Source organism: Ornithorhynchus anatinus, chromosome 2 (assembly GCF_004115215.2).
Source record: "Ornithorhynchus anatinus isolate Pmale09 chromosome 2, mOrnAna1.pri.v4, whole genome shotgun sequence".
Classification (NCBI taxonomy): Eukaryota; Metazoa; Chordata; class Mammalia; order Monotremata; family Ornithorhynchidae; genus Ornithorhynchus; species Ornithorhynchus anatinus.
In genome coordinates this window covers 17,373,210-17,394,880 of record NC_041729.1, presented here as the reverse complement: position 1 = coordinate 17,394,880, position 21,671 = coordinate 17,373,210, and the positions used below count along the sequence as shown (strand labels likewise).

Here is a 21,671-nt window from a genome sequence, read left to right as displayed (position 1 = left end):
AGTGCACTGAGCCCTCATCTCCCCTGCAACCAGGCTCTGGCCTGGAAGCCTGGGCCCCCTAAGCCCAGGCTCATGGGGGCTCCGGCAATCCTCTTCCAGCACCCGCAGGCCTCAATTGCCCGCCTCCTGTCTTTGCAGCTCGACAAGGACGACGGTGTCTACCAGGCTCATCTCATCAACTACTAGGAGCTCCGGGCACGAGAGGGATAGGGCTGGTGGGGCCCTGGCAGGCGTGGGGAAGCTGGCCTCCACACCCGGGGGCGAGCAAGGAGGAGGTCCCCCAAAGCCAGGACTGGGGCTGGGTTTTAAACAGGCTGTGGACCTGAGTCGGGGCCGGGGCGGGGCCGGGGACTTGCCAGCCAGCTCCTGCTCATGCGCTCCGCTCATCTCCCAGGGCGGGAGCCCACCCACCCCAGCTGCTTCCCAGTCGTCAGGTGGGGTGGGAACCGCTCATGGTACCACCCTGCCAGCCGGCCGGCTTGTCCGAAAGCAGTCGGGCCAAGAGAGGTGCTGGCCCCGGGCACAAGTCTGCACTAGGACTCTTCTGAGGGAGGTTGAGGTCACTGTCCACTGGAGCTGGGTCTCTTTGGGCAATACAAAGTCTTTTTAAAACCCACACGTCAATCTTTTCTTAACTCCACTCTTCTATTCAGCTCAGGGGTAAGGAGCTGCTATAGGGGTACTCCCCCGTGTCCCCGACACTGGCTCCACCGCTCTGTTTTGTCACAAACATTAAACAATCTTGGCTGCCAGGACGGGGAGGAGAAACCTGTTGCCTGCTAATCTTTATGCGTCGCTCTGCGGAACCTCACGCTGCCGGATGACATCAGACCTGGGGCCGGTATCGAGGTGGCCCCGCGTCCGTGCTACCGAGGGTGGGATGAGGGAATGACCTTCCCTGCGGCAACAGGGATTCAACTTAAGCAAGTAGGGGAGGGACTAGAAAATGTTAAGGAGGGCTATGGCGGCAAGAAGCTCGTCTGAGCTGCTTCAGCTCCAATGCATCCTTTCTCTGGTACAGGGGTCGGGCTGGTGGATAGGGGAGGGGTTCGGTCACTCATTAGCTTCCCTGTTTTTCTCCTATCTCCCCCTCATTCTGGGCACGCTCAATGGGGAAAGCAGGCCCCCTGGCCTGGCAGAACACAAGAACGGGGTTGTCCCGATGGGACCGAGCCAGCAGACATGGTTAACTGATCCATCCCTTTTTCCCACTTTACGTACCAAACTGTCCCCCCCTTTTCCAGCCTAGTCCTTCACTGCAGGGAGAAAAATGAAAAATGACACCCAGTTAGAAAGTTGCACCCAGTCAAAGTCACCTTTACAGGGAGACCTAGTTCAGCAGCTGAAATGCTCATTTTACTACTGGCTTTGGAAGTGACAGTAAGCAGTAAAACTCATTTCAAGTTGGGTTGATAAATGGAATAAGGGCAAAGAGGTTGAGAAACATAATCAATCAGCCTTTCTCCAGCTGACTAAATGTAGCCTGCTCTGTCCTTCCCCTGGCCTTCTGAGTCGCCAGGATTTTTTTTTCTTTTTTACGGTATTTAAGCACTAACTGTGGGCCAGGCAAACGAGGTAACTGAGGCACATAGAACTGAAGCGACTTGCCCAAGGTTATGGGCAAGTGGCAGAGCCGGGATTAAGACCCAGTTCCTTCATGTTATTCATGTCAAGCTAATTAGCATTTTTGACAAATGGCAGAACAGGTTGGAACCAGAGAAGGCAATGGATACTGCTTCCACTCCTGCCCAGAAGCTGGCATGCCTCAGCATTCTTTGGGAGGTTTTGCAACTTGATAATAATATTAATAATGATGGCATTTTTTAAGTGCTTACTATGTGCAAAACACTTTTCTAAGCACTGGGAAGGATACAAGGTGATCAGGTTGTCCCATGTGGGGCTCACAATCTTAATGCCCATTTTACAGATGAGGTAACAGGCACAGAGCAGTTAGGTGATTTGCCCAAAGTCACACAGTTGATAAGAGGCAGAGACAGAATTTGAACCCATGACCTGACTCCCCAGCCCATGCTCTTTCTGCTGAGCCATGCTGCTTCTCGTGACAATGCCACAGGACTGAGATGACAAGGAATTTTGTTGCCCTTGATTTATTTACATTTTAGGGGCAGGCTGTGACTCTCCAGCAGGCTTTTGGGATAGGAGAAACGGAGAGCAGCTTGAGGACAAGAGTTTCTGTGACCTGATAGCCTCTTTGCTCCAATTAAAGAGAAAGACTGTGGGATGAAGGAGGGAAAACACATGATTTTTTAAATGGGAGAACTGTTTCTTGAAGACTTTTAAGGCAAACAGGAAACTGCTCCCTGTAGGCGTACAGTAGAGTCACAGGGCAAGTGGGAGCTGGGGCTATCTCCTTTTTTGTCCAGATGTTTCCATAAGATCCTCTGGCTTGGTTTATCTCCCTCCCTTGGTTAAAGTGTAGCCCGTGGACAAAGTTAGGGACTGCAAAGTTTCAGCTCCTTTCTGCCCCCTTTCCCAGTAAGGTATTGTTTTTCCCCAAATGCCGCCCCCTCCCCCACCAACTAGTAAAAGTTGATTCAACCACTTAGGGAAGTGAAAACACATTCAACCTGATATATAAATAGCAGGTTGGTCACTTCAATCAATTGTATTTTTTAAGTGCTTACCATACACGGAACACTGTACTAAGCACTTGGGAGAGTACAATATAAGCCGGTGGGCACGTTCCCAACCACAAGGAGCTTAGAGTCTTAGCTTAGTCTTACCGGACAAGGGCAGCAGCTGTGAGGGAAGGGGATCCAGAATGTCCATTTCAGGGTGAAGGTCTTACACTTACTGAGCCAACTGAAATCCCATTTGTCTGAGTGTAAATTATCCACAGTGAAACTGGGCCTCTGACTCCAAGCAAGTACAGGTTTGAGTGAAGATTTCCAGTGCGTGTGTGTTAATTCCACAAAGTCCTGTGCTTAGGAGAATGGATTGGAGAAGGGGTGGAATGAGATCCCTCTTTATACAACTGCCCTCTATTGAGCCTGGCTTCTCTTCACATCTGGGCCCAGTTCTGTAGCCAATAAGAAATACAGCTTTTTCTTTAGAAGGAATTTGGAGGTGCTGCATGGCCTATTAGAAAGCACACAGGAGGGGGAGCCCTGTCACTAGTCTACTGAGTGACTTTGGGCAAGTCATTTAACCAGGCTGGGCCTCTCTTCCTCTGTAAAATGGGGATGAGATTAGGAGCCCTGGGTGGTGGGACAGTTCTGTGTCCCATCTTGCAACCTTGTGTTGACCCCAGTGTTTAGCACATAGTAAGCACTTAATGAATGTCTAATTACCATTAAGGAAGAGAAACAAGTGGAAGGAGGCAAGTGTCAAGTCTATATGACTTCATCCCCATTTGACTGTAAGAGATGCTTTGTCATTACAGTCAATGAAACAGGCATTTTTGTAGCTGAAAGAATCGCAGACACTAAGCTCAAGCCACATCTTCCCTAGTCCTTGGGCATTAACACCACACAGCCACCGTCTCAAGCCCTTCTTGCTCTCCTTTTTTTCCTCAAAGCAAAGAAAAGGTCAAGTGCTCACTATCCATCAAGTGTTCTGGGGTACACTGAAGTCTAGCAGGTGGGACACGATTCCTCTCCCACATGGGGTTGAGTCCAACTACTGGGAAGAAAAGGTTTTGAATCCCCATTTTACAGAATTAGGTAACTGAGGTACAGAGAAGTGAAGTGACTTGCCCAAGGTCACACAACAGGCAGTTAGCAGAGACAGAACCCAAGCCCTTCTGACTCCCAGGCCCATGCTCTTTCCACTGAGTCACGCTGTTACTTGTCCATTCCATACCTGAGCGGAATGGGCACGAAAGCCAAAACCGAGGCCGACAGCTGTGCACCAGTGGAAGAAAAAAAAGATAAGACCAGCAACACCTGGCTGCCCAGAGCTCAGCTGTGCCTGCCTCTAGGCCACTAATCCCTCATCACAGCCTGGTTACAGCTCCCAACTTGGGCCACTGCGAGGAGGACGTGACTTCACCCACACTTTGGAAAAGGCTACCAGGTTGCATTGGCTTAACCTCCCCAAGTAAAGTCAGAACGGCATTCAACTTTTATCATTTATTTGAAATAACCAGCGATCATCTTAACCACTTAAGTTTCCATTAGTTATACAGCACAAATCAACCTCTCAGGCCACTATATACTACAATATGAACAAATGTTACTGAAAGTGTAGTGCTTTTCCACTGCTCCAAACTCGTCCGGTCCCCCTGGAAGTAATAAGAAAACCAGTACAGAGCTACGGGCTCAGAATTGTGTGTGTTGTCTGGGCAAACCCACTGGGATTTACTAGTCCCACTTCCGCACGGCCTAGAAACACATAGGCCTGAGAACCTGAAAAGCATGCCTTCCTTACCCTTGACTAAGAAGCATACCCTTTTCATCGCATGTTTTAAAAGGGCAGGAGGAGGCTAAGAGGAAAGATATGTACACCGGTTCATGACTTCAAGCCTCAGAGCCAGAGGGGATCAAACTTTAGCACCGTGACAGTTGGCCATTTATTTGAGAACAGATGTCCGTGTTAGCAACACCTGCCTCGGCTTCTCTGTCATCAAACACCTCCAGAACATTAACTGTTGGAATTCTAGAACAAACACAAAGTGAACATTTCCTGGGAAAATCGATGACAGCCCGGTTCTTTATAATCCCCAAGAAGAAAGGGTGCTACTCCCCTCAGACCCCAGGCTCAACCCAGCTACCCTGGAAGGGGTGACAAAGTGAGCCCATTTGTGCCTCAAATGAATAAACCAAACACAAGATGTCCAAAGGATTTTCCCCGATGCTTATCACTGATGTTATTCCATCTGCAGTGGTGATGCTTTGATTGGCTGAGCACAACCAGGGAGGTAGAATGAAAACAGACGTGGCTTCCCTTAAGCCCGTCGGGAACATGGCTAGTCTCTCTATCAGCGGGGCACCTGGAGTGTCCTATGACAGTTTTGTTTTCTTTTTTTAAAAAAAAGTGTCCACCGCGAAACACTAGAGTTCAAGTGTACAGGAGCTTAACCAAAACAGAGTCAGGAAAGGAAACTGCAATCACCCAGAAGCCAGACACAGAGACACACAGAAACGCACACACACACACACACACACACACACGTACACACCCGTGCCAAATGGACCAAATTTTAGTTGTAGTCACATCTCACCTCTCCAATCACTCGAGCCAGTTTGGGCATTTGGTCTTAATGGGAGTCTTAAACCTAATCAACATGTGACCCTATGAGGACTTAACTGCCATCGGGAGCAGCGACACACCTAATTAATGTAGGAATCCTGAGAAATGGTCCACTTTGGCCATCCGGGGAGCATCTTCAGTTGGGACCCACGACACTGAGCTCTGAGATTTAACCGGATGCTGTGACACCTTTCCGAACGCAAACTAATCTCCATCAGGGACCCCAAGCCAAATGAGAGGCAAAAGGGCTCTCTCGCCGTGAAAGCCCTTGACCCTCTGCTGTTTTTCCATAGTGTGAGGAATTCCTTCTCTGGTCTCACTGGAAATGTTTCTACATAAGCTTCCGTCACCTACCCCCGGGCCCTGAGTCAGAGATGTTTCTATCTATGATCTGGGTTCAGTGTTGTATGGTTTTCCCACTGGATGAGGCTCAGGCCCTAGCTGGGCCCCGAGGAGAGGAAGTCCCCTAGGGAGAAGAAAGTGGCTTGCTCGCCGTGCCCAGCGAACAGAGTCTACCTCTAAGCTACACTGGGTAAAAACCTTACCTTACTCCCCACCTTCGGGAGTCCTTGAGAGTCAAAAATGAAGCCGTGGCTGCTGATGGGATTGACTGCTAACAGGCAGGAGTCCAATCACACGTGATCTTAAGGCACATCCCGGGCACGGGCACAGTGACGATGCACTGCTTACAAGAGAGGGAATGGCACCCGCCTCATCAGCGTTTCAACTTGCACGCTACAGTATTTTTAATTGACAAAATTTCCCTGAATGCTAATTTTTTTAATATATATATACATATAAAAAACAGGAAAGTTTCATAATAAAAATATTTTTGGAGAATTCCACAACAGAAATAGTTGGGTTGTCACCCCTTGGGGACGGGGGAGGGCAAGTTGAACACAGAGCGTGTCGGGCAAAACTGAGCTCGCCTGAACCCCTTCATCCTGGGGCTAGTTTCTAAGCCTCAGAGGGACAGAAGAGCCAGTGTCTGGCCAAGGACCTCCTTGGCCCTGTGGCTTCTAAGCATCTTAAAAGCAGCTCAATTCAGGGTGGGGAGGGCTGATTCTTGCGGACTGGTTGCCGTTAGGCTCCACGGACAATGAAAAGAACACCAAACTCAACCATCCTCGGGCCTCTGTCCTGCAGGACTGTGAGACGGATAATTCCAATGCAGCTGAGCATTTCGTCTGACGGTTGCCACTGACATCTCAGGAGATGACCGGAAAATCGTCCTTTGTACACGACGGTTAGAATAGACCATGATAACTAACGAAGCTGCAATGGGAGCACAATTCTAGGGAAGGGGCAGAGCGGGTAGGCAGGCTCCTCCACCACTCCCCCATAGCCCCAAGAGTTTCCAGCGGTAACGTGAGCGAGCTTATTGAATCCCAATATGGCAAATCGTCTCCAGACTGGCCCATGTGACCCGGTTGCCCCAAATTCAGGGCCCACCACCCTCCCGACCCAACACTCCGGAGACGCCGATTCGAAAAGTAGAACGCGCGCTCTCCCCGGTTCCGAGCGGGCAGCCTCGAGAAAAGCAGTCTTGACTTCTGCACTCGGCCGCTGGTGCAGACAGAGCCCAGAGGTGACCCCCTGCCCCTGCCCCCACTCCCCCGGCCTGTAGGTAAGAGTCTAGGGGACGGGACTCATTAAAATGGAAAGCACCAAAACCCCGGGGAGAGGTGGAGTCCGGTATTCACTGAAGGATGAAGCCGGGGTGGGGCGGGAGCCGCGGGGGCGGCCTCTGAGGGAGGGCTGGCGGGTAGGCCGGGTATCCCAGCTGGGAACTGGCGCCGGCGGGCGGGAGCCCCACTCGCGGCGGGAGGGGAGGGCACTGCAACCCCGGGTACGGAGTGCCCTGCCCCGAGCCCATGGCCACCGTAAACGGAGTCGCAGAGCGTCCTGCGGGGACCGGAGGGGGCGGGGGCGGTATCCGCCGGGGCATGACAGAGGGTGGCCCGCTGGGATCCGAAGTGGGGTAGGGCATCGGAGGGGCCGGAGTCGGCTCGGGCAGCCTGGGCTGCATCTGGGCCGGGGCCTGGGGAAGTCTCTGGCCCTTCAACACCAGCTCTTGGAGTTTCTCGATTTTCACACGCCGCTGGTGGGCCAGTTTCCGCTTACTCTGGTACTCGTCGATGAAGGAATCCAGAGGGACTTCCCCATCGAGGAATTTCTCTGCCATGTTCTGGAAGAAATACCGAATGACTGGTTAAAGGGAGGAGGGAGAGGAGGGGCTCTGGGGAGGCTCTGCAGAGAAAGACACATGGGAAAATTCTCCTTCGATTTCAGACCTCCATCAGGGATTGGGCCTACCGTCTCCTGTGGATTGTACACCCCTAAGCACTGGGTATGGCGCTCTGCACAAGGCAAGCGCTCAACAAATTCCATAGATAGAGCAGGAGCGCCTGTTTCTCAGGAGCATCATCATCATCATCAATGGTATTCACTGAGCACCTCCTCTGTGTCGAGCACTGTACTAAGTGCTTGAGAGAGTACACTCCAACGGAGTTGGTAGATGCGCTCCTTGCTCACAGTAAGCTTACACTCAGCCCCAAATCCCTTCTCCCACAGACTGCAGGGACTGACTGCTCAGACAAAAGCCACTTGGGGGCGATGGGGCGAGACACGGCCCATGTGCCGGACTCCCGGACGCCACCACCGGGCATTTTCCCGGCACCCACAGAGCGGAGCAGGACCTCGTCCTCTTTCGAATTCGCTTTCTGGTCTGATTCCTAGCAGGTGACGGATGAGGTGGCCAACGTGTCCTCAGTCAGACACTGTTCAATGAGCTTAAGAGTCACAGGCCTCAATGAAGAGTTTCCCAGAAATGGCTTGTCCTAGAAACTGGGGCTCCTAGCTGCCTCCTCTTGATTTCTTGCATTTACCATCTCAGTAGGGCAGATCAACCTGCCAATCAATCCCCACCCTTCCCACTGAGTGCTCTTAGGGTCACCAAAAGCTGGGTTCTGTCTGAGCTCCCATTTGTAGCTCTGAATACCCAAATCTGACCCACTGGGTCTACTTGTTTTGCTCAAGAATGCCTGAGAGCAAATTTGCATAGAACCATGTCAGACGACATTAGGCTCCACGCTTAGTATTCAACCTGGCCCATTTAGAACTTTGAGTTCCCTCTTAACACCCAAGTTAACCTCCCAAGATAGAATCTCCGACCTGCAAAACATCCTTCTGGTGAGAGAGGCACTAGTTCTCCCTCTGGGTGGGGAGGAGGGGAAGAGACATACTTTCGGGCCATTTGGGTGCCCCCCAAAAGGAACAGCAAACTTCCTTCTTACTAAGACTGAGTCTGCCTGAAGGGTGTCAGGAGTGTGGCAGGATTTTACCTCTGTGTCTTCTTCGATCTTGGCCCCTTCGGTTTGAAGAAGCGCTAACAGGGTCTCCAGGGAAGCATTGCTGGATTGCTTATCTGAGAAAGCAAAGAAAGGAAGATGACTACAGCGCCAGAAACAAGGGCATTTCAAGGTCAAAAGCCAAGGCTATGACCTTCTGCCTCCATGTAAGTTGCCCACGTCCACCCTCGGGATGTATTTATTTCTCCGAGGCCGGCTGTTAGTGGGTTAATTTGGACTGGAATTTTTAAATGAGAGCCCCACCCTCCTGTTGATAGTTGTCTATCCAGGAAACACAAAGCTTCAGAACACAGGAAACACTGCAGGAGAATTCCAGTGAAGACAACTAAGAACTCCACCACAAAACAGACTCCATTTCTGGACAGTTGAGGGAGTAATTGGTGTTAAAATCGTTTAATCGCTTTCCCTCTACCTAAACACCACCGTACTATCGGAACTGAGGGCTTTTCACTGATTGCTTTTATGCCAGATTCAATATTTTGTGGAGGAAACTATAAAGGCCTGCCGAATTCCCAATATGCTTATGAAAACAATAAAGCTTAAAACAATAGATTTCACTTTTGTACGGTAACAGAAAAATCCCAGGAGCCTGTCGGATTAGGAGAGAGGTGTCAAGATACCAAAGACAGTTTTCAACTGAAAGTTTTTGGAGCAAATGAAGAGGACCACAATGAGGATCCACTCTTAAGGACTTTCTGCAGTAAAATGTCAGAAATGTCTGGTTTTTAATAGCAGGAGTAGCTTCCTCAGTGCCCTCCCCAGGGTGTTTCTGTGACCCATACACATGACCCTGACAGAATTCCCTGCTTCATTTTGATTCTCAGAAACCACACCACAGGAAACTTACCCAATTTGGTCTTCTTTATCTGATAGGCTTCAAAGAGTGCCTGGAGTTCCTGGTATTTTTGGGTCAAACTCGCTTTCAGAGTGTCCAATTGTGGTTGGTACAAAAGATTTCCTTCTGCCAGGCTTCGGTTGTTGGCAAGAGTCATTTCTTTGTTAAGCTGAACACTCTGAGCCTGCGAAACACAGATGCACCAATATAATAATCAATTGGTATTTTTGAGCACTTACTGTGTGCAGTGCACTATGATACGCATTCGGGTGAGTACAATACACGTTCCCTGCCCACAAGGAGGGTTTGGATATGACATGAACGTCACTGGTGAGCTCACAGAGTGTAGTGAAAGGAGAGGAAGCCTGGTTGGAGCGGGGTTGAGAAGACAGTTGGAGGAGATGAAGTGGAGGCAATGGGTCTCGAGAAGAATAGTAGGAGGTAGATGGAATGATAACTGGAGTGACCCGTGGGGTCAGTGGAGGCTTTATTAGAGTAGGGGATATATGAGCATATTTGAAAGCAGTGTGGAGAAGAGCCATTGGAAAGAACTGCTGAGGATTGCGGTCAGGGAGGGAAGAAGGAAAGAGGCAAGAGTTTTGATGGGGTAGGAAGGGATTGGGTTGGAGGCGCAAGTGGAGGGGGTAGGTTTTGAAAGGAGGCAGATCTCCTCTTGCGATACTTCTGGGAAAGACGGGAGAGTCAAAGGGAGGGAAGGAGGAGGGAGGGGAGGGCTGGAAAAGACCAGGGGAGATTTTAGAGAGATCTCTCCTGATGGTTTCTATTTGAATCAATAAAGTATATGACCAGCTCATTCATTCAGTGGTATTTATTGAGCCCTTACTGTGTTCACAGTAATGTACTAAGCACTTGGGAGAGTACTACACAACAATAAATTCCCTGCCCACAATGAGCATACAGTCCAGAGGGGGAGATAGACATTAATATAAATAAATTCCAGATATGTACATACGTGCTGAGGGGCAGGGATGGGGTGGGGGTTGGGGGTGTATAAAGGGAGCAAGTCAGGGTGACGGAAAAGGGAGAGGGAGAAGAAGAAAGGAAGGCTTAGTCAGGGAAGGCCTCTTGGAGTAGCTGTGCCTTCAATAAGGCTTTGAAAGTGAGGAGAGTAATTGTCTGTCTGACACAAGGAGGGAAGGGCTTTCACGCCAGAGGTAGGACACGGGTAAGAGATTGGTGACGAGATAGCTGAGATCGAGGCACAGTGAGATCGAGATATGCCAGCTCATTAGGGGAAAGAGGTGAGGAAGGGCAGGGGGTTTGAAGACAGTTTAAACATCTAAAAAAGCTACCATAGGCAATGGATAATGGAGTCAAAAAGGATGGGGAAGTATTATTGCTGGGGGAGGAGAAGGAAATTAAAGCAGGTGAGGATTAATTTGAGATAGACAAGGTCTGCCTAGTGTCTGGAATGATACCAGCAGTGTTCCACAGCTACAGCACAGGAGCAGAGGAAGAGTAAGATAAGTGCCTGGCAGGACTGTTCAGTGTCACGAACAAGTCCCAAAAGGCACAGTACCTTACTCGGTTGCCATCTTGTCCCTACAAATTTCTTCAGGTTCTAGCAGTGAGGAAAGGTTGCATTCACCTGCCCCAGAGGTCCTTTTGGCTTATAATAAGAAGAACAACAACACAATAATAATGGCATTTGTTAAGCACTTACCAAGTTTCAGGCACTCTTCTAAGTGCTGGGGTAGATACAAGGTAATTGGGTTGGATACAGTCTCTGTCCCACATGGGGTTCACAGTCTTAATCCCCATTTCACAAAAGAGATAACTGAGGCCGAGAGACGTGAAGTGACTCGCCCAAAGTCAGACATCAGGCAAGTGGCAGAGCTGGGCCAGAACCCAGGACCTTCTGACTCCCAGGCCCACACTCTACCCACCAGACCATACTGCTTCTCTATGGCTGCTGAACTCTCCCATCCCTCAGCAAAGAACAGCAAATCTTCTAGAGGGAGGGAGGGAAGGAGGCCAAAGAGTTGTACAACAGCACAGGCTTGAGCCAGGCAATTGGTGATGGAAGGCACATAAATCAACCAATGGCATTTACTGAGCACTTACTGTGTGCGGAGCACTACAGTAAACACTTGGGAGAGCACAACCCAATAAAGTTGGTAAACACGATCACTGTCGAAACGGAAAATGTTTCATTTTCCCCAGTTCCGGAGGGCAACGGCAAATCTGCCTTCCCCTGAAGTTCATTCCCTGGACTAAGGGCTAGCTGTCCACAGGGCCTAAAAGCTGAAGCCAAATTATAGCTCAATCTTTTCTGCTTGAGAGTCTCCCCTCACAACTCTGGGATATGGGACTCCTTGGGGGAGTCTTCCCTTAGGGGCTTATTATGCTCCCATTTCCAGGCTAACCTCCGGATTGCACCATTCACTGGTAGCTCCGCCTCCCAGCATGCCAAGACCAGACCTTAAAATGCCCCGGAGGCTTGACGTCTAGGGCTTGCCCCAAGGGTGCCCCTGTAGGAGTGGGAATTAGGGCGGAGAGGGCATTCCTTCCTAGCGTGGTATTCTCAGTGGGCGTTTGGGGCTATTACTCATCCTGGAGCTGTTCAGGATCCACCCTGGAACATAACCACGTGGTGCAAACTGAACAACGGGCCCAATCAATCAATCATATTTATTGAGTGCTTACCGTGTGCAGGGCACTGTACTAAGCCCTTGGAAGAGTACAATATAACAGTATAAAGTCTCGCTGTCTGATCACAATGAGCTTACAGTCTAGAGGGGAGGCTTATGGAAAGCCCCGGAATCTTAATGGGGCTGGGCATGGAATTTGCTACTAGATCTTTCTGGTTAATGGGGCTGGGTGTGGAATTTGTTGCGAGTCCTTTCTGGTTCTGGTTCAAGGAACAGGGGCAAGAGGTGTTTGAGGTGGTGCAGTTTGAGTGGGGGAGGTCTTGGATTGCTTCACTGTGCACAGGCCTCCTTTTTGGCCCAGATGTCTCCACCCCCCCCACCCCCCACCGCTGATAACTGCTACCTGTACTCTCCCAAATGCTTAGTACAGTGCTCTGCACACAGTGTAAATACGACCGACTGACTAGGGTTTCAGGTGTCCGGCGGCTCTGCCCCACCCAGAGAGTGGAAAAACTCTTAAATGCTCCCTAGCATGCAAAGCAGTTCATGGTTCTTGCTTTCTTTCAAGAAGCAATCCCCGCTACTGGTCAGTTTGGTCACACTTCAGTTTGGCCTTTGATCATGCAGACTTGGGTCAAAAAAGAAATTTAACTGAGAAAAGTATCTTCAAAAAGCATGCTGGCCACAAGCAAATAAGGGAGGAAGGGGGGATATTTTCAGCTGTCTGCTTTGGCAAGCTCTGAAAAAGCAGGGGAACATACCACTCCAAGAGATTGGCACGGTGTCAAATCTGACTTCATCATTAGATTTAGCAATCAAAGGAAAGAGCTTAAAAAACCTTTTTGAATTCAATTAAGTCTGAAAAGCTGCTACTCTTCTTCGAACCCAGGGTGTCTCTCCCTCCTAATGGGATTGGGGTGGAGGGGGAGAGGAAGAAGGGATAGAAGTAGGTGTGAGCAGAGAAGACAACTGGTAGAGTGGGAGAGGAGATATTTTTCACATCCTACCCTTTGGTTATGTCAAAGAGGGATGCTATAACCAGTTGGGAGTTATTTATTCCTTGGCCTTCAGACCTAACATGATTATCAAACACCACCCTGCTCTCTGTGGTTTCCTTCACATTTTTCTTCCTGGCAGACAGCAGATTATACCCGACCCCCAACTTGGAATCATTCATTCTTCCTGTCCTTCTCAGTCTTGGAAAAAACAATGGAAGGTCCTGTGAGGTTATGCAAAATCAAATCCATTATCTCCCACCGATAACAAATATTTTGTGAAAGTGGCTGTAGCAAGATAGTCTTTAAGAAAAAAAATCAGCTTAGCCATAGACTTCTAGTTCCCTTTTTTCTCATTTATGAGCTCTTTTGTACACCACATCCTCACCGTCACGATTTTGAATTTGGTTGGCCCAAGACTCTTCCTCAATTATTTGTTCTTGTTCACTCAGATACCCTTAACCTCCGCCTGGGGTCAATTTCACTCTTTAATAATTCCACAGCTGCATCCCCTACCCACCTCCCCAGCCCTGCCATCCAACTGGCTTATTTCGGCTGCTGTTTCTTTCCTCTATACCCGCCAGGGCTTTAAAAAATCCTCGTAGTTTATAAAACACATACTTCCTGTGAACTCTCCGAGAATCACTCCAAGTCCACTTTCTATAGCAATAGAAGAAAAACGCTGTCAGATGCAAAGACTAGATTACCAAATAGTCTCTCTGCCATGCCAAAAGGCAAACTGATTCTAGTTCTGACACAATGCCTTGAATTGTTATAGCACAACCACGCACAGTTCCACCCCTAAAAGAAGCCAAAACTTAAAATCAAATTAGGTAAAGGATAAAAAAGAATTTAAATAAAAATTAGTGTTTTAGAAATAAACAGAATTTAAGGGTAAGGAAAATGAAGAACTACTATGAAATAAATTAATATATTTTCTATACTGGGCCTCGATCTCATCTCTCCCACCTCTACTTGGCTGTCCTGCTGGCACCTCATATTTAACATGTCCAAAATAGAACTCATCTTCCCACCCAAACCCTGTCCTCCTCATCACCAGAAACAGTAGTATCTTTCACTGGCTGGTAATGAATCCCCGTTTAACAGATGAGGTAACAGGCACAGAGAAGCTAAGTGATTTGCCCAAGGTCACATAGCAGATAAATGGTGGAGCCGGAATTAGAACCCAGTTCCTCTGACTCCCAGGCCTGAGCTCTTTCCACTAGGTCTGCTCCTTCTCAATGATACTTACTGAGTACTGTGTGCAGAACACTAGGCACTTGAGAAAGTAAAACAGAGTTGGAAGACGTAAGCCCTGCCCACAAAGAGTTTACAGTCTAGTGGGGGACACAGGATATTCAAACAAATTACAGACAAGGAAAATGGCAGAATGCAAGGATATGGACAGAAGTATTGACAAGCTCTGACAGCTTCCCTCCTATAGTGCATTCTCGGGGTTTCATTTATTATCTCTGCCACTTTCCTCCCTCCATTAATGGGGACAAAGGATAGCTGACTTTTCAAGGGTGAAAGGGAGGTTGTTCTCAGTATAGTGATTAGTACAGATGCTTTCCAAGCTATTGCCCCGGGTTTGATTCCTGGCCAATGCAGTTAAAAAATTTAGAGAGCAGCATGGCCTAGTGCCTAGAACATGGACCTGGGAGAAAGAAGGACCTGGGTTCTAATTCCGGCTTTGCCACTTAATAATAGTAATAATTATTATTATGGTATATAAGTGCTTACTATGTGCAAAGCACTGTTCTAAGCACTGGGGTAGAATCAGGTTGTTCATTCATTCATTCAATTGTATTTAATGAGTGCTTACTACTTGCAGAGCACTGTGTCCCACATAGGGCACATGGGGCACTTTTAATCCCCATTTTACAAACGAGGTAACTGAGGCACAGAGAGGTGAAGTGACTTGCCCAAGGTCACACAGCAGACAAGTGGTGGAGCCGGGATTAGAACCCACGTCCTCTGACTCCCAAGACCGTGCTTTTTCCACTAAGCCACGCTGCCACTTGTCTGGTGACCTTGGGCAAGTCACTTCACTTCTCTGCATCTCAGTTACCTCATCTGTAAAATGGGGATTAAGACTGGGAGACTCATGTGGGACAGGGACTGTGTCCAACCTGATTTGCTGGTATCCACCCCAGTGCTAAATACAGTGCCTTGCCCAGAGTAAGCACTTAACAAAAATCACAATTATTTCCTTTTTTTCTCCCCTTTCAACACTTGGAAAACCCTATCTTTGGCAAAGCTTTCCTATTAGAACTATTTAAATATGCATGAGGCATTTTAAAACGATTACAGTTCTCAGGCAGAATGGGAACCAAAAGTCCAGCATCACCCATCCTTTGCAGAATTCCACAAGATAACTTACTGCTGCTTTCCCAACTGGCTACTTAAGTGGAGCTGTTCTAGAATACAAAAATAACCATTTATTTGTCCCATGGCTACTGACTGGAACTTTACCCTGGCTTTTCCCAAGTTTCCAGGGGTGAGAAGGACTACAGAGGCCTGCCCGCCCAAATTAAATGGGCACATGGCCCCCAGAAAACTGCCAGGTAGAAAGTAAACTCTTCAATCTAGAAACTACCAGTTAAGAACTCCAATGCAAAAATGAGAATGTTCAGTAGTTACACACTGCCGTTTCAACTAACCCTTACTGACTTTTACAGTCTGAAACCTCTTGGGCCAAGGACTAGAAAATATTCATCAGCTCTCAGCAGAGAAACCTGAGATTAAGGTCCTTTTCAACCCATCGATCAATGGAATTTATTGAGCATCTTCTGTTATATATAATACCACAAAGTTGATAGACATGTTGGCTGCCCACAGGAGCTTACAGTCAGGTTGAGAGGTAGAGAGACATAAATATAAACGAATTATGGATATGTATACAAATGCTGTGGGGGTGAGGTGACTACCAATTGCTTAAAGGTACAGATGAAGGTGCATAGGTGAGGGAGAAGGGGAAAGGAGGGTTTACTCGGGGGAGGTCTCTTGGAGGAGATGTGATTTTAATAAAGCTTTTGAAACCTATTAAATCAAATCATTAAAACACCTCAAAGGAAGAAATCAAAATTCTGGTTAAACTAAGCCTGGCCAAAAATGAGAGCTGATTCTTTTGTCCTCCCATTTGGACTGCCCACTTGAGAGTTTTAAGCCATCCGCAGGGAGCAAACATGAAAGCAGGGTGGGAAGCATTGCACTTTGAAAAAAGAAAGATGTGGCAAGCTTAATTCCAAGCGGGGCCCACTGGAGAAGGTCGGAAGCTTTGGAATTGCCGCCGGCCTTCTTGTGAAGCTACCCCACCCAGACCTTCTCTAAGCCCTCCATTCCTCTTCTCCCACTCCCTTCTGTGCCGTCCTCACTTACTCCTTTTATTCATCCCCCTCTCCCAGCCCCACAGCACTTGCGTATATATGTGTAATTTATTTATTTATATTAACGTCTGTCTCCCCCTCTAGACTGTAAGCTCTTCATCGGCAGCAGGGAATGTGTCTGTTTATTGTTTACCGTACTCTGCACACAGTAAGCGCTCAATAAATACGATAGACTGACTGACCTTCCATGGGGGTCTGGGCGAGAGCCCCACTGTCACAGTTCCAGGGCTGGTCTCAGCAGAGGAATCGTTTCCATCTAAGAATAAATTTTGCTGGATGTCTGCAAAGCAGTTACATTACCTTGGGGAGTGACTTCTCTTTCATTCTCATGCAAACGGACTCTATTTTTAGTTAAGAGTTTGAAAGCTGGAAAGAAGGAAAATGTGGGCGAAAAAGTCCAAGTACGTATGAGCACGTTTAGATAAGTCAAACAAGATCCGAAAAGGTTACCAAATAACAACCTTCCGGGAGCAATGACAGTCAGAGCTAGGTCAAAGATAAGTGTTCCAAGCAGCTTTCCAAGCCACCCGCCCACCACAATGTGAAATGTGAACAGGGGTCTTGGCTCAAAGGTATCCCGTCTGGCACTTCTGTCTATAATTGCATCAAAGGTATCCCGTCTGGCACTTCTGTCTATAATTGCATCTCCCATTTGCAAGACTCCGGTAAAAAGTCTGCTAACATTTCCACTCTAAGCCTTAATTTTTGAGGAAAAATTCCAATCCGAACTCTGGCTGCTTCTGTAGGGCCCAACCTTCATTTGATACGATACAAGATAACACGGACAAGAAACCCATTGCATCAAAAAGCGGTCTCCAAGATGCCAAAACATTAGGCGCCCAATGAACAGAGACCCTTGCAAGGAGCTCTGCAGCTACGCTACCACAGTCTGGTTAGACCAAGGGACCCCGATCTCCAATGACAATAATGATGAATGAGCATTTCTCCACAATCCTGTCCACTGGGCAGCCTTCAAGATACTAGTGAAGACTGGCGCAATGAAAATGGCTTGGAGGTAATAATAATAATAATGTTGGTATTTGTTAAGTGCTTACTATGTGCCAAGCACTGTTCTAAGCACTGGGGTAGATACAAGGTAATCAGGTTGTCTCACGTGGGGCTCACACAGTCTCAATCCCCATTTTACAGATGAGGTCACTGAGGGACAGAAGTTAAGTAACTTGCCCAAAGTCACACAGCTGACAAGGGGCAGAGCAGGTATTAGAACCCACGACCTCTGACTCCCAAGTCCGTGCTCTTTCCAATGGGCCACGCTGCTTTTAAGCAGACTTAGAAGCAGACTGCTTCCAGCCATCAATTGATGATTTATTGAGCACTTACTGTGTGTAGAGCACTGACTGAAGCGTTGGGGAAAGCACCATGTAATAGCGTCGGTAGGCATGTTCCCTGCCCACGAAGAGCTTATTGTTTAGAGGGGGAGACAGATGTGAAAATAAATGACAGGGGAAAGGATACATAAGTGCTGGGGAGCTGAGGGGGCAGTGAATATCAAATGCAACAGAAACATTTTAGAGCACGAGCCTGAAAGATAGGGCCTTAAAGAAACACAACTTGTGGCATGCATATCAAATTAAGGGACCTATACAACAAGAGGTAGGAGGAAACCCAATGGCCTGCAGACCATCACCAAACAAAGCTGTCTACACATTGCAGAGGAGCAACCCACTGCTTCAACCTTTGCACAAGCTTTTCTGCAGCATGTGGAGCACTGAAGAAGAGAAGCCCGAGACCGCTAGGTTGTTGGCTCTAGAACGTGTCCGCCAACTCTGCTTCACAGACTCTTCCAAGTGCTCAGTACAGTGTTCTGCATACAGTAAGCGCTCAATAAATACCACTAGTTGACTGGAAACCTCAGAGATGCCACTACCATCCCCATCTTGAAGGAGCCTGGGGAAAGACCAGGCTGCAAGGAGAATCATGGCCTCTCATTGCAAAATTTTAGAGAGAATTCTTCTAGATCAGTTGCTGAAGCCCAACATTGAAAAGGGGCTCCGGCAATCACCAACGCCACACCAGGCGACATCTTTAACACTCAGCCAATAATTAAGGGATCAGTTGAGCACTTACTAGTTTTCAAGCTCTGTTCTAAGCGCTAGAGTAGATGCAAGATGATCAGGCCAGACACAGTCCTTGTCCCATTTGGGGCTTGCGGTTCAAGTAGGAAGATGCAGGAAAAGTACAGGGAGCAGCATCGAGCATTTACTGTGTGCAGAGCACTGTACTAAGTAGACACATTCCCTGCCCACAAGGAGCTTACAGTCCAGAAGGGAAGACAGACAATAAAATAAATTACAGATATATATGTAAGTGCTGTGGGGCTGAGAGTGGCGTGAATAGCAGGTGCTTAAAGGGTACAGATGCAGGTGCATAGGGGATGCAGAACGGAGAGGGAGTAAAGTTTTCGGAGGCATTACAAGAACATTTGCTACAGGAGAAGATCTAGGCTCTTGACTTTGTTTAGTAAATATGGCTGACCTGAGAAGTTCATCAAGATTCTGAGACTGCTCTACCCAGGATGAATGGTCCTAGGAGATAGAGAGTGCTTTCTATGAACAGCGTGGCTTAGGGGATAGAACACGGGCCTGGGAGTCAATAGGACCTGGGTTCTAATCCCGGCTCCACCATATGTCTGCTACATGACCGTGGGCAAGTCACTTCATTTCTCTGGGGCTCCAGTTACCTCATCTATAAAATGGGGATTAAGAGTGTAAGCCCCACGTGGAATAGGGACTGTGTCCAATCCAATTTGCTTGTATTCATGCCAGTACTTAGAACAAGCACCATCATTGTTATCTGAGTCATTCCCCAATATCAGTGGGTCAAGCTGGGATGTAAAATTACATTATTTAAGCCATTTATTAAGCCAACACTATATGTTAAGCACTGGGGTAATCAGGTCAGACACACTCCCTGTTCTTCATGAGCCTCTCAATCTATCTTACTTTACAGATGAGGAAACTGAGGGCTAGAGAGATTAAGTGACTTCTCAGGATCACATGGCAGATCAGTGACAGAACTGGGACCGTAACCCAGGTTTTCTGGCTTACAGTTCCACGTTCTTTCCACTCAGTCACACTGTCCCAGCCCTGTTCACTTTATTCCATATAGCCATGCTGAACGACGCAATGAGGGGTCTAGGATATGTTTCTGATCCTTTTTTAATTCCAATTCTGAAACTTTTCTAATTCCCTGGACTGGGGGCATCAGTAGTTGGTATTTATTGAATACCTAGTGGGTGCTTCCCCTCAGGGGTCGCACCTGGAGAGTTTCCAGTACTCTACCAATCTCAACTACAGGAGGGAAAGAATCAAGCAGAGGTCTACCCGTTCAATTCCTAGCTTGGCCAGTGGCTAGTGAGTGGAAGGCAATCAGCTACAAGTCAAAACTCCCCTTTGCTTGGCAGCAGCGGCATGAGAAAGAGTCGAGGGAGGAGATTCAAGTTTACTGCACGGAAGGAGACGATAGTAAACCACTTCTGTATTTTTACCAAGAAAACTCTATGGATACACTACTGGAACAATTGCAGATAGAGGTGGGGCATTCAGAGAGAGATGTGTCCATCGTTTCGCTATGGGTCAGAGACAACTTGATGGCATAAGACAAGAGTGGATGCTAGGTGCTGTACTAAGGGCTTGGGAGAATACAGTAGCACAGGGCTCACATCCCTTGCTTTCAGGGAGCTTACGGTTTCAAGGGGACCACAAATTAATTATTCACAACTAGTGAAAGCAGAAGGAAGAACAAGGACAAGGCAGGAAGCAGTACCAACACATGAGAAGGAAACATCTGAACAAATAACTGCATGCATACACAGCTGATTCAAGAAAAATTTCCACACTGGGTATATTACGGACACATGTGCAACACCAAAAACACAGTCAAGAATTGCCAAATGTTGTTTCCCCACCCCTCAAGAACCTTCAGTGGTTTCTCACCTACCTCCACATCAAACAGAAACTCCTTACCATCGGCTTAAAAGCATTCAATCACCTTGCCTCCACATATCTCCCCTCCCTGATCTCCCACTACAACCCAGCTTGCACACTATGCTCCTCTAATGCCAACCGACTCACTGTAACTCGATCTTACTATATCACTGCTGACCCTTTGCTCACGTCCTGCCTCTGGCCTGGAACGCCTTTTTATATCTGACAGATGTTATAACCTTCAGAGCCGTATTGAAGGCACTTCTCCTCCAAGAGGCCTTCCCTGACTAAGCCATCATTTCCTTTTCTCCCACTTCCTTCGGTGTGGCCTTCATTGCTCCCTTTATTCATCCCCTCTCAGCTCCACAGCCCTTATGTACATATTTGTTATTTATTTTAATGTCTGTCTCCCTCTTTAAGTTAGTTATTGGCCAGGAATGTGTCTGCTATATTATTATATTAACACAGTGCTCTGCAAACAGAAAATACTCAATAAATACAATTGATAGATTGACTGTGTCCTTGAGGCAGATACCCAAGGTACAAACCCCTTAAGAGAATCAGCCAGAGGTATGAACTGCAAAGAAGTCAGAAGAAAAGCAAGGTAATGTAACAGCCTGCATCACAGAAACTGCATACCACCAAAGACGCCATTGACAACCTGGAGCTAAATGATACAATGTTAGACCAGGAAATAGAAGAATCAAAATCAAGAAGGATAGGGTATCCTTTCAGAAGCTTTACGCCAGAATGTAGTAGCAACATGACATCGGACCAGACTGAAGGTCTTCAAATGCTGTGAGGGCTAGTGGATGGAGATGGGTCTGGGTTCTAATTCTGGTTCTACCAATTGTCTGCTGTGTGATCTTTGGCAAGTCACTTAACTTCTCTGTGCCTTGGTTACCTGACCTGTAAAATGGGGATTAAGACTGTGAGCCCCATGAGGGACAGGGACTGTGTCCAACCCGATTTGCTTGTATCCACCCCAGCACTTAGTAGAGTGCCTGGCACATAGTAAGAGCTTAAATACCAGAATTATTAATATTATTATTATTATTATTATTATTAGAGTGGTTGGGCTGTCCAACTTTCTCCAGGATTGAGAGACCTGGACCCCCCATCAAGTTCCCCCATTCATCCCTTAAGCAAGTCCATCAGCTTCATGAACAATCCATATTCAACATCAAGTGGCAAGACAGGCTCACCTTAAACCAAATCCTTCCAACAGGCTGGAAGCCATGCTCACCTCACCACAACTTCATTGGATGGGCATGATGGGAATGGGGGACAATAAGCTATCCAAACGGCATG

General features: G+C 47.8%; 2 protein-coding genes across 3 annotated transcripts in view; one reads left to right on the top strand and one right to left on the bottom strand.

The window, feature by feature from the left end:
* Positions 1–768, top strand: part of HIP1R (huntingtin interacting protein 1 related) — a 40,457-nt gene extending 39,689 nt beyond the window's left edge. For both annotated transcript variants that reach the window (XM_001506865.4, XM_029057952.2), the window contains exon 32: positions 139–768. In XM_001506865.4, coding sequence (XP_001506915.3) covers positions 139–186 — 48 coding nt within the window. In that variant the 3' untranslated portion in view covers positions 187–768. The remainder of the gene's footprint in view (positions 1–138) is intronic.
* Positions 769–4,076: 3,308 nt separating this feature from the next.
* VPS37B (VPS37B subunit of ESCRT-I) overlaps positions 4,077–21,671 on the bottom strand; it is a 31,714-nt gene continuing 14,119 nt past the window's right edge. Inside the window, exons 2-4 of the mRNA XM_029057777.2 lie at positions 9,430–9,601; positions 8,556–8,638; positions 4,077–7,399 (exon numbers count right to left, since the gene is read on the bottom strand). Of these exons, the coding sequence (XP_028913610.1) occupies positions 6,911–7,399; positions 8,556–8,638; positions 9,430–9,601 (744 nt within the window). The 3' untranslated portion in view covers positions 4,077–6,910. The remainder of the gene's footprint in view (positions 7,400–8,555; positions 8,639–9,429; positions 9,602–21,671) is intronic.